General features: G+C 35.4%; 1 protein-coding gene across 1 annotated transcript in view; it reads right to left on the reverse strand.

Moving 5' to 3' along the window:
• LOC136029512 (lysosomal-trafficking regulator-like) overlaps nt 1-15,145 on the reverse strand; it is a gene marked incomplete in the record, with an annotated part of 247,841 nt that overhangs the window by 82,531 nt on the left and 150,165 nt on the right. The window contains 4 exon segments of the mRNA XM_065707957.1: nt 1-284; nt 2,324-2,662; nt 6,626-7,091; nt 13,386-13,560. The exon segment at nt 1-284 is cut by the window's left edge and continues 619 nt beyond it. Coding sequence (XP_065564029.1) covers nt 1-284; nt 2,324-2,662; nt 6,626-7,091; nt 13,386-13,560 — 1,264 coding nt within the window.

Consider the following 15,145-nt stretch of genomic DNA (forward strand, 5'->3'; position numbering starts at 1 on the left):
AACAGCGTTGCAATCGAATACGGACTCTATCGGGACCTTCAGTTGGGTCCATTTCCCAATGCTGAGGGAAACATTCAGGCATATACCAAGCAGCATGTTCGTGAAGCATACGATCAGCCAGTGATTTCCATAATTTTGGAGCATCAGCTAGTTTTGCTGCTTTCGACCTAATTGATTGCACTAGATTCCGTCGCTCGGAGTTCTGGAGCTCTACAACTTCTCTTGTCACAGATATTGCAGAGTCACAAACACGAATGGCAATTGGCTCAGTCATTTTACGAGCCCTAAAATAATAATTACCGTTAGCTTTAAATCGCACTGTGGTTTTATGGACTCGTTATATTACGTTGAATTTAACCAGCCAATTTTTCATTCAATACTAAGTTAAACTTACTTTATGTAACCTGAAAAGTTCTTGCTTTTGGATAATTCCTTATTTACGGATTGACATATCTGGCTCTAAATGACGAGGCCCTAGCGTAAGATTGAAGCGAACATTCATTTTTTTTTTTTTTTTTTTTTTTTAGTTCAATTTTCAAACAGACAAAAATAGAATTGACAAAACGCTAATAGCTCCCCAGAGAAAGATACAAAAAGCACCTGTACTGGGGTAGTTGTATACACTTAACTACTTGAATTTATTAGCCAACAAAACAAAATGGTAACAGCGCAGAGGAAGAGCACATTCAAATACAGTCTTAATAGTAAAAAAAAATATGAAACTACTTTACAACTAAAAGCACTTTGATTTACTTTAGCTCCCTCTGCCCCCGCTCCCCGATGGATAAGTATACAGTCCACTATAACTATACCTATTATATTTTACAATATCAAGCTGCTGTAAAACACCCAATTGATGACTGTAGCAATCGAAGATAAGATTTAGGATACAATGATTTAGGAGCAATGATGAGGCTTAGGAGGATAAGGTTTGTCTGTATGGATTTAAAGTTTCAACTTCAACTTCACTAAAATGTTTTTTTTTTTTAATTTTGGCTTTCTTTGAAAAAGAAGAAGACGAAAAACAAAGATGGGTCTCCGTAATACAGACTTTTCAGGAAGGCGCTTTTGCAAATCTATATTTCAAATATGAATTATTTCCAATCGGAAACTCTAAATTTAATAAAAGTCGTATTTCCATAATAGGCAAATGAATTTGATCTTTTTTTCACCGGCTAAACAGCAACAACGAAAATGAAAATTTGAAAAAGAAAATTTTTGGATGAAAATTCACTATTTTGAAGTCAGTCCAAAAAAATAGTTTTGAAATTAGACCAAAAATCTTTTAATAAACCTACGAAATTATAATTTGTCTATTTTTCTTATGCTTGGTACATAAAGAAATAAAATAAACTGAAGGCCAGCTTTTTTATACACATAAATAAAGAAAAACATTTTTGAAGTATTCAAATTAATTTCATGAAAGTTAAGGCTTACCGTGAAAATATATGTAAATCAAATTCAAATTGGTATGCACTGATTACCTTAGGGAGTGCAGCTTCCAACTTTGTTAGGTCAATGGACTAACAGTATTATATTTTTACTTGATGATCATAATCTTGTTTTACGTCAATGCTCTGAATTCTATGGAGTTAAATAAGCATCTTTTGCTGTATTTTTTGAAAAATTTAGTATTTGATCAAATTCCTAATTAAAGAAAAAAGCTAATGAAATATTTATTCTTCATTATTTTCTTTCTTACTAATATACAAGTTCGCAAATATATAGACGCTCAGGGGTTATGCTGTCTGTGACACTAAGGTGAACAATCAGAGTGGTGTCTTTAAAACTGAAGCCAATAGGGGCAAATATAATTATATTACCCTCTGTAGGGTTTATTCTATATTTTCTGATCTTTCTATTCTTTATCTCTGACCTAAAACCAATTTTTAAGAATAACGATATTAGCGATTTCCAATCTTTCTACATTCGTTACGGCAAATTTCTGCTTCATCATCCTCTTTGGCATCAAAAAAAAACAGTGAAAAGTTACAACTGCCAAATATTTTTGAGAAGCTGACTGATCACCACAATAGGCTGCCATCGACTATACATCTGCGCTTGTGTTTTTTTGCTTTTTGTTATTTTTTGTAATGTTTACTCTACTACTGATCTTTTTTAAGCATGCCAGTTATAAATAATGATATTATTATATTATTATAGCAAAATTGTGAATAAAGGTTGGTTTCAAGGCAGAGTAAGGATTTCGTGAACAATAAATGTAGCTTCTTTTTTCATCACAGCTTCAAGACCTATGCGAAAGCTGCCAAATTAGTTGAAGTTAGTTTTCTATATATTTCATATTCCTAGATTCAATACATACCTTAACTCGGCTGCTTCTAACTGCTGAAGCCACTTGGCCCTGGTATATTTTGCTCGTGATAGATATTCAGACCATGACTGCACCTCACCGGGTCCTTCTCCTGGGGTAGTTGGCAAGCTTCGTGCCCCCCAACCAACAGATGACCAGCCATTACCATTCGATACTGGACTATGAACTGTTCCCAAACATTGCAGGACTTGAAGTATTTTTAAACAAGATTCTTGAAGTGGTTCGTCCAGCGTAGAAAAATGATTTGTTAAAAAGTCGTTCATGTTTTGATTAATTAACTGTTCTGTTGTCACAGATGAAATGGCAGCAAGCCGAAGAATCTCTTCGTACCTGCAAAAATAGAATCAGTTAAATTCTAAGAGTAAGAGGCACTTAAGTTATATTCATAAGGTAGGTGGATAGGGGACGCATGGATTGATTGCAATATTTTTTTTTGAATGAGCGTACAAAAAAGTATATTACAAAGTGAAGAGGTGGGACAATTGCCTTCCCCCTCCCAATCATACCTTTATCATCAGGGTAGCTACCAAAAGGGGTCGTTGGATATCAATTATACTTTATCAGAGGTAATGGTTAATGTTCATGTTATACCCTTTGAAAGTGAAGGATCGACCTGACCCAGCTTGGAGAGGAAAATTCTTCTTAGGTAGAGCTACCGGAGACAGGCGTTGACACAGTTTTTTTTCCTGGCTGCGTAGAATAATATACCCCCCTCCCCTAAAAATACCCATTCTAATCTCTACGGGGAATAGTCTACACATGGGGATTTGAGATGCAGCTTAATTTAGCACTTCGCATCCTTTGGGACCAGTAATATCCTTGATAGGAATATTTCAGTTCTTTCACATGGAGGTTCAACAGGTATATTTAGCCAGATAAGGAACTAAGTGACACACCGGGAGCATTTTATCACTTTTGGATCTGACAAAATTTGGTCATGAAACTGAAATCCATACCATATTTTTCTTCCAGGTGAATTTTTTTTATAGAAATCGGTTATTCAAACACTAAAGGGAAAAGAATAAAAAAACGAACATAATTAGAATTATGAAATCAAAACAAAGAAAAATAAATTGTTTTTATTTACATGTATTAACAAATTATAATGTTATTATAATTATAATGTCAAGTTCAGGTTTCATAAATGCTTAAAGTCATTCTACATAAAAAAATGGTCAAGCCCAGAACAAATTGCAAAATGATTTTTACACAGGAATATTCAGAAAATCTAGAGACTATCACACTAAAAGTTTGCAAAATACAAAACCAGGAAATGTCCAAAAATTACACTTAAAGGCTCGATTTTTAGCCCCAAAATAAAAGATAGTCAATGCTTTGGCTTTCAATGGGGTTTTAAGGGTCAATCACCACGTTTTCAGACCTCCCGAGAACGAATATCAGCTTTAAAATTGCTTTTAGACCTTTGTTCAGCCCGGCCGTTTTTTTTTTTTTTTTTTTTTTTTTTTTTTTTTTTTTTTTTTTTTTTTTTTTTTTTTTTTTTTTTTTTTATACACCATACCTTAACTGCTGAATTACAAGAAACCTTACGAGTTCGAATTTATGTAGTCAAAACTTCTTAGGCAACCCGGAAATTAGGCCAAAACCCCAAAACACATTGACGGTATGGAAAGTCTCGACAGGACACCTTTTGCAAACTCTCACTATAAAAGATGCTCCAGTTTTGACCCAGTGTGTCCAGCGCTTTTGACTAAGAAGGAAGAAGTTCTCAGAGAAAAAGTGAGCATGTAGAGGTGGATCTTCTTACTACGCTATGGCCTGAAGAGTCCTAATTAAAGATACTCATGCCACAGACAATGACAACATTCTCATTAGGAAGACAGTTGTTTCTATTGCAATATGACAGATGTTTGGTTTTCGGAGGTGATACAAATTTGTTGGTTCTGCTGGTCCATTACTCGAAAGAAAACACCAACTGCCTTTTCTACCGAGTTGAAAGGAATCCTAGTTCGACGCATTTCAGTATTCTAGAAGCGAAGCAGAGCCTCGGTGACACCGCAGCTGACATTCTGTTCTTGCATGCCTTCCTTGGTAGTGACACTCCATCAAGACTGCACAGACTCGGTAAGCCAGTCGAGCTCACGCTTGTGAGTGGCGACAAGCGATTTGATGAAATAGCTTAAGTCTACAATCAGGACAAAGTGTCAAAAAAAGAACTGGTTAAAGCTGGAGAGTAGGCGTTGCTCCGCCTTTTAAAAGGGTGAAACGCTTCTTTCTTTACGACGAAGGCTTTCCGACGAAGGTTGTCGAAGCATGAGTGGCCTCCAAGCGAGAGACTTTCCTCTCAGGGTTCAGTCGACGACTAAACTGTTTACACCGATGTTTCATCGGAGTCAGATTTCCCGACTGTTCCAACTTAATTTTTTTGTTCGACACTTCCAGTTTAGTACAAAACGAATCCCAAATATTCTTGTTCTCTTATCAAAAGAAAATGTGTCTTAGGACTTATGGCTCAATTTACGGCTGCCTAAGCAGTTTCAACACCGCAAATTAGAGATACGTAGTAAGGTAATTCGTGCCCAAATCGTGTGTAACTCAGACCGTGAGATAAGGTATAAAACGACATTCTAAAACATTTTTGAAGAAAGCAAATTTTCGAGCTCCTTTCCATGAAATTTGGTTGAACATACTTTTTGCGCGAAATTGAGGACTAACGCAATTTTAAATCTAATATTGGTTCACAACGAGTCCAAATACATGGTGAAAGACCCTTAAAAGCCCATTCAAAGCCAAACACAGTTAATTAAGGGTTAAAATTCCGGCTTTTAAGTGCTATTTTGGGGCAAATCCCGGTTTCAAAATTTTGAGGACTTCTGGTATGTTATTCCCAGATCTTCTGAACACTTTAGTGAAAGAAACATTCATGTTGCCACTCATTCCACCTTGAACCGCAAAATGAGTAGCCTACTAAGGTTTGGGTAACCGTGCTTCTATTGTATAGTATTAATTTATTCCAGAAGATCCTTTTGAAAAAAAAAGAATTTGTAGAGTAAAAATATTCCAGTCTTATAGGCTACATACTATTAAACATTTGATCATGGTAACCCTTGTAATTCCGAGGGATTCCAATCACTTCTTTTATTTTTTAATAACGTAATACGTGAGCTCCTGCTTTTACAACATCAAAACATTGTTGAATTTTTATACCTACAACAAAATCAATAATAATAATAATTACGAAAACCAAAAATGTGCAACATCTTTTGGAGTAATGCCTTTTTTAGGCCTGATTCAGAACATTGTATCTTTATCTTACCTCATACATGACAGTCTTTGATATACTGTCATGAGTTGATTGTTTGAGTGGATTGTTGAGTTTTTCTGGCCCTATCCACCAACTCAGTACGTTCTCCTCTATACAGACATATACCCAGAAACCGTATTTTCACCATAGCTCACCATTAAAGAGTATATGTGAGTTAAGTAAATGGTGGGAGTCAAAGATCAAGCTAAGCCTGTATACCTTCATGATGGTGATGGTAGTTACAGGCAATGAGGCTCGATCTTCCGTCCCTGGACAGCAGAGGAAATCCGTCAGCGCACCTCAAAGCGGTGGAAGGGTATAAACGCCACTGAGCTCCACGCCGAGCGATTTGGTGGCCAACGCGCTCCGGGTGACCCGCAAGACTGGGGACCTTGCGGTCAAATCTATTCCCAAGAAACATCGATGGATATGAGACCTAGAAGAAAAGTTGTAACGGCTACGGCGTCTCCGGCAAGCGACGGGGCCCTCGTATCGGCGCGGGTGTCGAGAAGTAAACTAGCCAACCATACTACGGCGTTCCCAGCAGGCGACGTGACTTTGAATATGACGGCCAAGTCGAAAAATCCTTTCAAAGTCATAAATCTAGAAAAACCTACTACAGTCATTAAACAGGCAAAATCCAGAATATATGTTGGATGCTGGAACGTAAGATCCGTTAAACAAGAAGCCATGCAAGCTTTTCTTGTCCATGAGATGAGTTGAGATGGACAGCCAAATTATAGTACATGAAATAAGTGCTCTAGAATAGAATTATTTAGGATAACACACATAAAATAATGCTAAAACTAAATTAACTATGCGACTAGAGAGATTACATCATAATCAAAAGTATGCCTATATGTACTATATCGATTTTAGTACATGAAGTGTGTGCTATAGAATAGAAATGTTTAGGATGACAAATGTCACATAATTCTGAAACTAAAATTAACTATGCGATTAGAGGGATTACAACATAATTAAAAGTATGCGATCGTACAACCTGGCTTGAAAAATGGAACTCGACTTACGTTTTTCTACCTGCCAGCTCCTCGATTATGAAAGATCGTATCTCTTTTTCTTGAAGCGGGCTCAAGAGAAAGCCAAGCAGCCTACCAAACTGTACCCGAAGCATGTCTCTTTGAGATCTCATCATAGAGCTCCAATTATCACTCCTCCCCTTGCCCAAGCCGACATCCATAGAAGTAATAAGAAGTGAAGAAATATATCTTACAAACGACTTTTCACTATCGCTGAACATGTAACCGTTTTCACCAACTTCAGAGCAGATGATGTAATCTACCGAACGGATAATAAGCCACTTGACGCGGTCAGTTGCCTCAGAGCGAGAGACTTCCCTCTCAAGGCTCAGTCGACGACTAAACTGCTTATAGTGAGCATGTAAAGGCGTGTTAAGAAATAATGACAGGTAGCTGGTTGGTTGATTTTTCCGTGAATCACGTGACATAGTCTCTTGAGAAAGAAGCATTTCATAGACTAAAATGAAAGATGAACAAGAGTTTTCTAATTCAATTCTTAAATCTGGTTTTCAAAGAGAAGTTCAATTGATAGAATAAAGATCGACGAAATTTCTAAAACTACAAAGAAGTTATCGTGCAGGGTTTTAGCACAAGATTTTCTTATTATTATGCGTGGCTGACATGCTGTTCATGGGCACCGGTAAGGGGACCATGGCCCACCTGGAATTTAGACCAGATAAGGAAAAAAATAGAAGTGTAACAATTAATCAAAGAAAAAGAATTTCTCTTTTTTCTTTAAGAGCTGCTAAGAAACTCGTTTAGAATCGATTCAGAATTTAATTCAATTCTTAGAACTTAAGATAAGCTTAATATAAGTCATTATTTGCAACATAATATACATGCATTAACATAATTTGCACTTTACTGAAAACAAAATACGCTTTAAGTGTTTTCACTTTTTTTTACTTCAATAAATAAAAAATTGCTAAAACTTTAAGGAATAAATCAGTATATATATCTTAAACTGACAATCCACAGTCACTTTTTTTCTTGATGTGTCTTATTGGCAGCCGTACACACAGTTTACGCAAGCTACGTGTCTCATGTGACCCAAAATGAAATTATTGATATTTATGCCTCATCGGCATGACACCCTCAGTCGTTCTCAAAATATTGCTGATGTGTCGAATTGGCAGCCATGTGCACAGTGCCTTTTGATTTTGTTTTAAAGCATAATGGACCAATTAGATAACTGTGAGGGGTTGACATCCCCAATATCCCTAGAGAGACAAAGTTATTGGACCGTTCTACCGTGCTGAACAAAATAGCTATCTCAAAATTTTGATTGGGTGTGTTTAGAAAAATAAATGAGCTTGGCAGGAGGGCTGTTTGCCCTCCAATCTCTTTTGACTCTTAAAAGAGAAGTAGAACTTTAAATTTCCAATCAAATGAGTCTCCTCTTAAGTTCACACAACTACCACTTCCCTAAAACCTTAAATGTCCTTGGGGTCTAACTTACAACCCTCGGTCCTCAGACTCTGGGAGGTTGTGTCAGCCCCAAAGGCCTTGTTATTTGATCTTTGGCCTGTTTTTGAACAAAAGGCTGTCCAAAAATTTCCATCGGATGCATTTGGGATAAAAGGACGTGAGGGGGGGGGATACTTGCCCTTCGATCATTTTGATTCTTAAAAAGCCACTAGAACTTCCGATTTCCAATCCGATAAGCCCTCTCTAAAGTTTATACGACCACCCTTTCCATAAAAACCGTACATGCCCCATCACTTTTGACTAATACAAAGAGCACTAGAACTCTCAGTTTCAACAGAATGAGCCCTTTTTGAAGTTTCTACGACAACTCCTTCTTCTTCTTCAGCTTTTTCCATTAAATTCGTAATGGATTTCTTAATTTGGGCTGTTATGCTGCTATACTAATCGAATGTGCTCTTTGCAGGTGTCTTATTCCTTGGGATATAGGGAAAATAATGGATATCAGACATTTTTTTCAGCAAACGTTTGAAAACCGATGATACTTCGGACCCTGTTCCTAATACATCATCAGTCCCTGAAAGTATCTCAGACCAGGATGTTAAATTAGAAACAGAATACAGCCCGGATTCGTATTAAACATCGAAACGTACTGAAGATCACGAGCACAATAAAGGAAAAATTTTCTGAGTGGGGGCCTGATCTTAGCAATGCCGTTGGTCAGGGGTATGACGGCTGCAGTAAAATGGCTGGCCATACTTCAGAGGAGCATAAAAAATTTTCGATGAATTTTCCCATGGCCCAGTATTTTCACTGTTCCAGCCAGTAGGAAAGCAATCTGTCAGAAACCCTATAACTCGGTTTAGTTGTAAAGGAAACATGGGGTGAGGGGAGGGGACTTTGAAGTCAATTAAGGAAGAGAGGAGCTAACCTTCAGTAGTGAGTTGAAGATGAATAGTTTACGCCTCGGTGCAAGAAGGAATTATTCAGGGAGATGGAAAGGGCTGCATAGTCCTCACTTTTACCCCATGTTTGGAGGTATGGATCAGAAAGTAGGTCAAATGATGTCTATACATGAAGAATTGAGTTAATGGAAAAAGGAACTGAAAGAAGATAGGAAGTTAGACGAAAAATGGCTTGTGGCATGAAGAGAAATAAGTGGTTTGTAAGCGTGGATGAGCGATGAGTTGTTCGTTTACTTGGTGCATTTTTTTCTTTTTTTCTTTTAGTGTCTATGTTACTTAGAATGTAACTTTTTATTTTTTACTGCCATGAATTTAGGGTTCTTACAGCAATAAAATTATCATTATTTGTCCTTTTCTAATAATATCTTGATCCTAACCAACTATTTCCTTATGGGTATCGAAGTTCTCATAGAAATAGTATTACTTCGGCGTCACAAACTTCACTTCAGATAGATTTTGAGTTTTAGAACACATTATAAGCTGAACCCCCATTCCAATGTATTGGTGTGTTTGTTTTTTTTCTTTTTCTTTTTTTTATTGTAGTTTTCTTGTAATTTTGTTGGGTATGTAAATAATTTATTTCCAAGGCCTAATTTCTAATAATAAAAATAAGTTGATCACAACTATAAAGTATGACATCATAATACAACACCCCAGACCACTATTAAAATATGTGTACAGTTTTCAGCACGCTAAGAAGAGTTAAAACATGGACGAGAAGTACGATGTGAGACGACCGTCTTAGTAGATTATGCCTCTTATCTGTCCATAAAGAAAAAGTGAAAACTGAAGAAGAAGCGTGTAACGAAAAAGTGATAAATTTATTTGCCATGAATCCTCGCCGTTTGAAATTTTACTGAATTTTGTTTCATTTTGAACATAAATAATAAGTTTTGTCATTTGTATATCAGTCTTTGTTTGTCTGTGTGCTCAGATGTCAATATCATGATAATAAAATAGGAAAAATTGTAGGATAGAAATAGTCCAGTCTAGATTTTTTAATCCTTCTCAAGATTGCAACCAGCTCAATACGACATATTCTTGAACTTATGCAGAAGCTTTTACCCAGATCCATAGCTGCTTAATGGACAATATTTAATGCAATGAAAATGCCGAACAGGGCATTAACGAAAGTTGTCTTCTTTCAATGGTTCCACAGTGAAAATAGCTTGTCAACGAGTTTGACATAGTAGCTAACTCGTTAAAAACTTAAAAATGATACTTAACTGGTCAACGAGATACTTTTTTATATTTTTTTTCCCCAAAATTCATTTCTCCTCCACTCTCCGCTATTCTGGTACCGGGTCCCCCTCCCCCGGAAAATTTTCTTCCGGCGCCCTTGATGGTGTTGAGGGTTTCGTACAACTCAGCACCCACCTCCGCAGCTGAGCCCCACAAATCGTAAACTTACAAAGCACAAAAACCACCTAAAACCTATTAAGCTTATTAGGCAACTATCTTATATTCTCTTTTATATATCTTAAAAATATATGAAAACGACGTTTACACAAGGCAAATATTACCACTACCCCTATGATGAGCTGCAACCTCCCCAATATTTTTATAGATACTTACGAAAAAAAAGGTGGCGAGAAATTAGCCGGGTGTCGAGAAACATTAAAAAAAAAAGAAAAAAAAGAGAATTTTCCGGAAAATTGATTTAAGACTATCACAAGATTATATGAATCATCAATAATTATATACGAAAAAAGAAACAAGCGTACTTCCAAATTTTCTCACTTTTGCAAAACGAATGTTTTTTATATCTTATCGATTTGCACCTATGGCATTTATCAAAACATTAATAAATATTAGACAAATAAAATCAAATATCAGACAAGTAAAAACATCTCTACATCTCTACACTTATCTACTGAAAATAAAACGCAAGAACAAAACAGATAAAATAAAAAGCAAAACGGAAATGAGTCAAAGGGTGAATAAAAACTGAAACAATTTTTTTATATATATATATATATATATATATATATATATATATATATATATATATATATATATATATATATATATATATATATATATATATAATATAACCATAAATTTGAAATGTTGTGGCAATTTATAAACCGGATAAAAATTTATTTTCGGAACGAAGTGTTAGGGATGCAAACACCTAAATTGGGGGATTTTTAACTTATTTTAGGTTTTTCCCGAGCATCGATAAATAAAAGGAAAGAATACTATGCTAAACTACGAGTGAAATTTCTTTCGCATTTAACTGAGGGATTGATTAAACAATGCGATTAGCCTAAAACCCAGATCTTCTTAGCAACTTAAAATTCGGGACTTCGGGAAATATGGATGAGTAAGAAAAATAGTTTACAGAAAAATAAAACGCAAGAACAAAACAGATAAAATAAAAAGCAAACTAAAATGAGTCAAAGGGTGAATAAAACTGAAACAATATATTTTTTTTTTTACAATAATAACCATAAATTTGAAATGTTGGGGCAATTTACAAAACCGGAGAAAAACTTGTTTTTAGAACGAAGTGTTAGAGATGCAAACACCTAATTTGGGGGATTTTTAACTTAATTTAGGTTTTTCCCGAGATCGATAATTAAAAAGAAAGAATACTATGCTAAACTACGAGTGAAATTTCTTTCGCATTTAACTGAGGGACTGATTAAACAATACGATTAGCCTAAAACCCAGATCTTCTTAGCAACTTAATATTCGGGACCTCGGGAAATATTGATGAATAAGAAAAATAATTTAGAGAAAAACTGTAAAATAGTTTACTTAATACAAACTTGAAATGAAAAGTGAAAGAGAATTTTTGTTTTAAAGGTGGAAACCTTTTTTCCTTGTGAGGAAAATATAGCCATACTTTATCTGAATACCACTGCATGAATACCAACGACTTTTTTTTTCTTATAGTACGTTTGATACGTTTTATAGTACGTTTGGTATCTTTCATATTTTACATTGAGGTTGTAGTTTTTTGGTCATTTTCTTTCGTTTTTCGTATGTCGCGTTTTTTCTCTCTCCATATTCGCTTATTCTGTTGATAACTATGGATAATTAGACGAGATTTCTGGCATTTTTGGTAGACCATAAGGCTGACTGATTATCCAACTAGGATAGCCAAATACTTTCTGGACAAATTTCCTTTAGTATTTTACAAAAAGTAGTTAAATAAGTCCAGGAGCGGAAGTAAAATTAATGCTTGGCTGGGCACCAACAGAGCCCGGGCTCTCCCATTGGCATTATTTGCCCCTGTATCTTCGTAATTAGTGGAACTTTCATCATACTGGGGGTACATGTGCCCCTAAAACCCTCCCCTCATAGATCCGGCCCTGAAGAGGACAGTTTAATTTACTTCGAGATACTCTCATGAATAAAATGAGTCTTCCGAAGTTTATCACAAATTAACATCTGAGCCAAATCCTAAAAATTTTATTCACCTGGCTCTGCTAATACCTTTCAAAGACCAAAGAAATTTTGTCTCCAAAGCGATTGTTTACCATATCCTTGAAAATCCACACCAATGTTCGTACCCTAGACTTGATTTTTTTTTTATTGAAACTTTTTTACTATCAAAACTTATACAAATTTTACTATAAATGTTATTAATCTGGTAAATTTGAAGAGGGTGTTGACCTGGGGTTTCATGAACTTTTTGTTTCAAGTAAATATATCCTTCATTTTAATAGATCCCATTTACCCACCGATTGTAAAGAGGAGAATTGAGCAACAGCAGTTCTAGAACTGTTTAGAATGTGAGTTGTATTGTTTTGTTTTTAGTTTTTTTCTTCTCTTGTGTCTTTAGTTTGTCGCTTTTTTAGATGGTTTTAAATTAAAAACTGGTTTTCCTTCTTTAAAGTTTTTTTTTCTTTCCATTGAGAAAGCCTCCCGGACGTGGAGCCGAAACATTCGAACTTTTTATATTAATTAATATTTTGTTGTTGCCTTTTTTTATTTAGTTTTTTGTTCCACTGCTTTATTTAAATTAAACCCTGTTTCTCTCTTAATTTTTCGTAAACAAAAAAGCAGTGTGGCCAAAGAAACTATCTTCAAAAGGTATTCAAAGGTAAAAATAACTGGATATTGTAGATCTAAACATGGGTAGGTAGGGGTATAAATGGAAGAGAAATTCCACAATAATTAGTCCAAGGAGGTTTTTCCCGGGTAAACATACAAAGCCGGAATTTAAAAATACACTGTTTCGATGCACTCGAGCATCCTCCTTCAGAGGAAAATATCCAGATGCCCCCAACTAAAGCTCAGACTTATATGTTGTAATGCATCTTTTATACGAATCGTATATACGAGGAAAGCGTACTAGCAGACGAGGAGGGGGCAATAAATAAAATATGAGTTATAAAGAATTTAAGTACCTGGACTTGGTCTTCTAGAATATTGTGTTTCACTTAATAAGCTTTGAAGAGTAGCTATGGACTCTTTCAACACCCAACACTGAGCTCTGCGGTATACAAAAAGTCCAGGAAGTCCTAACTTTTGTCTATCTCCTTGCTCCGAATAATTTAACTGGTGAAGGATATCTTGCAAAACCTTAAAAAAAAATGGATTTTAAACTTCTTCAAAGTATATCCCCTTTTATTGTACGATTTTAAAATTTCTTATCTTGGATTAAGTTTTATTTAATTGAGTTTTCTCTTCCAATCTCAGATTCACGAACAACCGAGTTCTAATACTTAATAACAATATCGACAAGACTAAGGTCTCTCTCTCTCTCTCTCTCTCTCTCTCTCTCTCTCTCTCTCTCTCTCTATCTATCTCTATCTATCTCTATCTATCTCTATCTATCTCTATCTATCTCTATCTATCTCTATCTATCTCTATCTATCTCTATCTATCTCTATCTATCTCTATCTATCTCTATCCATCTCTATCTATCTCTATCTATCTCTATCTCTATCTATCTCTATCTATCTCTATCTATCTCTATCTATCTCTATCTATCTCTATCTATCTCTCTCTATCTCTCTCTATCTCTCTCTATCTCTCTCTATCTCTCTCTATCTCTCTCTATCTCTATCTATCTCTATCTATCTCTATCTATCTCTATCTATCTCTATCTATCTCTATCTATCTCTATCTATCTCTATCTATCTCTATCTATCTCTATCTATCTCTATCTATCTCTATCTATCTCTATCTATCTCTATCTATCTCTATCTATCTCTATCTATCTCTATCTATCTCTATCTATCTCTATCTATCTCTATCTATCTCTATCTATCTCTATCTATCTCTATCTATCTCTATCTATCTCTATCTATCTCTATCTATCTCTATCTATCTCTATCTATCTCTATCTATCTCTATCTATCTCTATCTATCTCTATCTATCTCTATCTATCTCTATCTATCTCTATCTATCTCTATCTATCTCTATCTATCTCTATCTATCTCTATCTATCTCTATCTATCTCTATCTATCTCTATCTATCTCTATCTATCTCTATCTATCTCTATCTATCTCTATCTATCTCTATCTATCTCTATCTATCTCTATCTATCTCTATCTATCTCTATCTATCTCTATCTATCTCTATCTATCTCTATCTATCTCTATCTATCTCTATCTATCTCTATCTATCTCTATCTCTCTCTATCTCTCTCTATCTCTCTCTATCTCTCTCTATCTCTCTCTATCTCTCTCTATCTCTCTCTATCTCTCTCTATCTCTCTCTATCTCTCTCTATCTCTCTCTATCTCTCTCTATCTCTCTCTATCTCTCTCTATCTCTCTCTATCTCTCTCTATCTCTCTCTATCTCTCTCTATCTCTCTCTATCTCTCTCTATCTCTCTCTATCTCTCTCTATCTCTCTCTATCTCTCTCTATCTCTCTCTATCTCTCTCTATCTCTCTCTATCTCTCTCTATCTCTCTCTATCTCTCTCTATCTCTCTCTATCTCTCTCTATCTCTCTCTATCTCTCTCTTATCTCTCTATCTCTCTCTATCTCTCTCTATCTCTCTCTATCTCTCTCTATCTCTCTCTATCTCTCTCTATATCTCTCTATCTCTCTCTATCTCTCTCTATCTCTCTCTATCTCTCTCTATCTCTCTCTATCTCTCTCTATCTCTCTCTATCTCTCTCTATCTCTCTAACTCTCTCTATCTCTCTCTCTC

This window comes from Artemia franciscana, chromosome 7, assembly GCF_032884065.1.
Source record: "Artemia franciscana chromosome 7, ASM3288406v1, whole genome shotgun sequence".
Taxonomy (NCBI): domain Eukaryota; kingdom Metazoa; phylum Arthropoda; class Branchiopoda; order Anostraca; family Artemiidae; genus Artemia; species Artemia franciscana.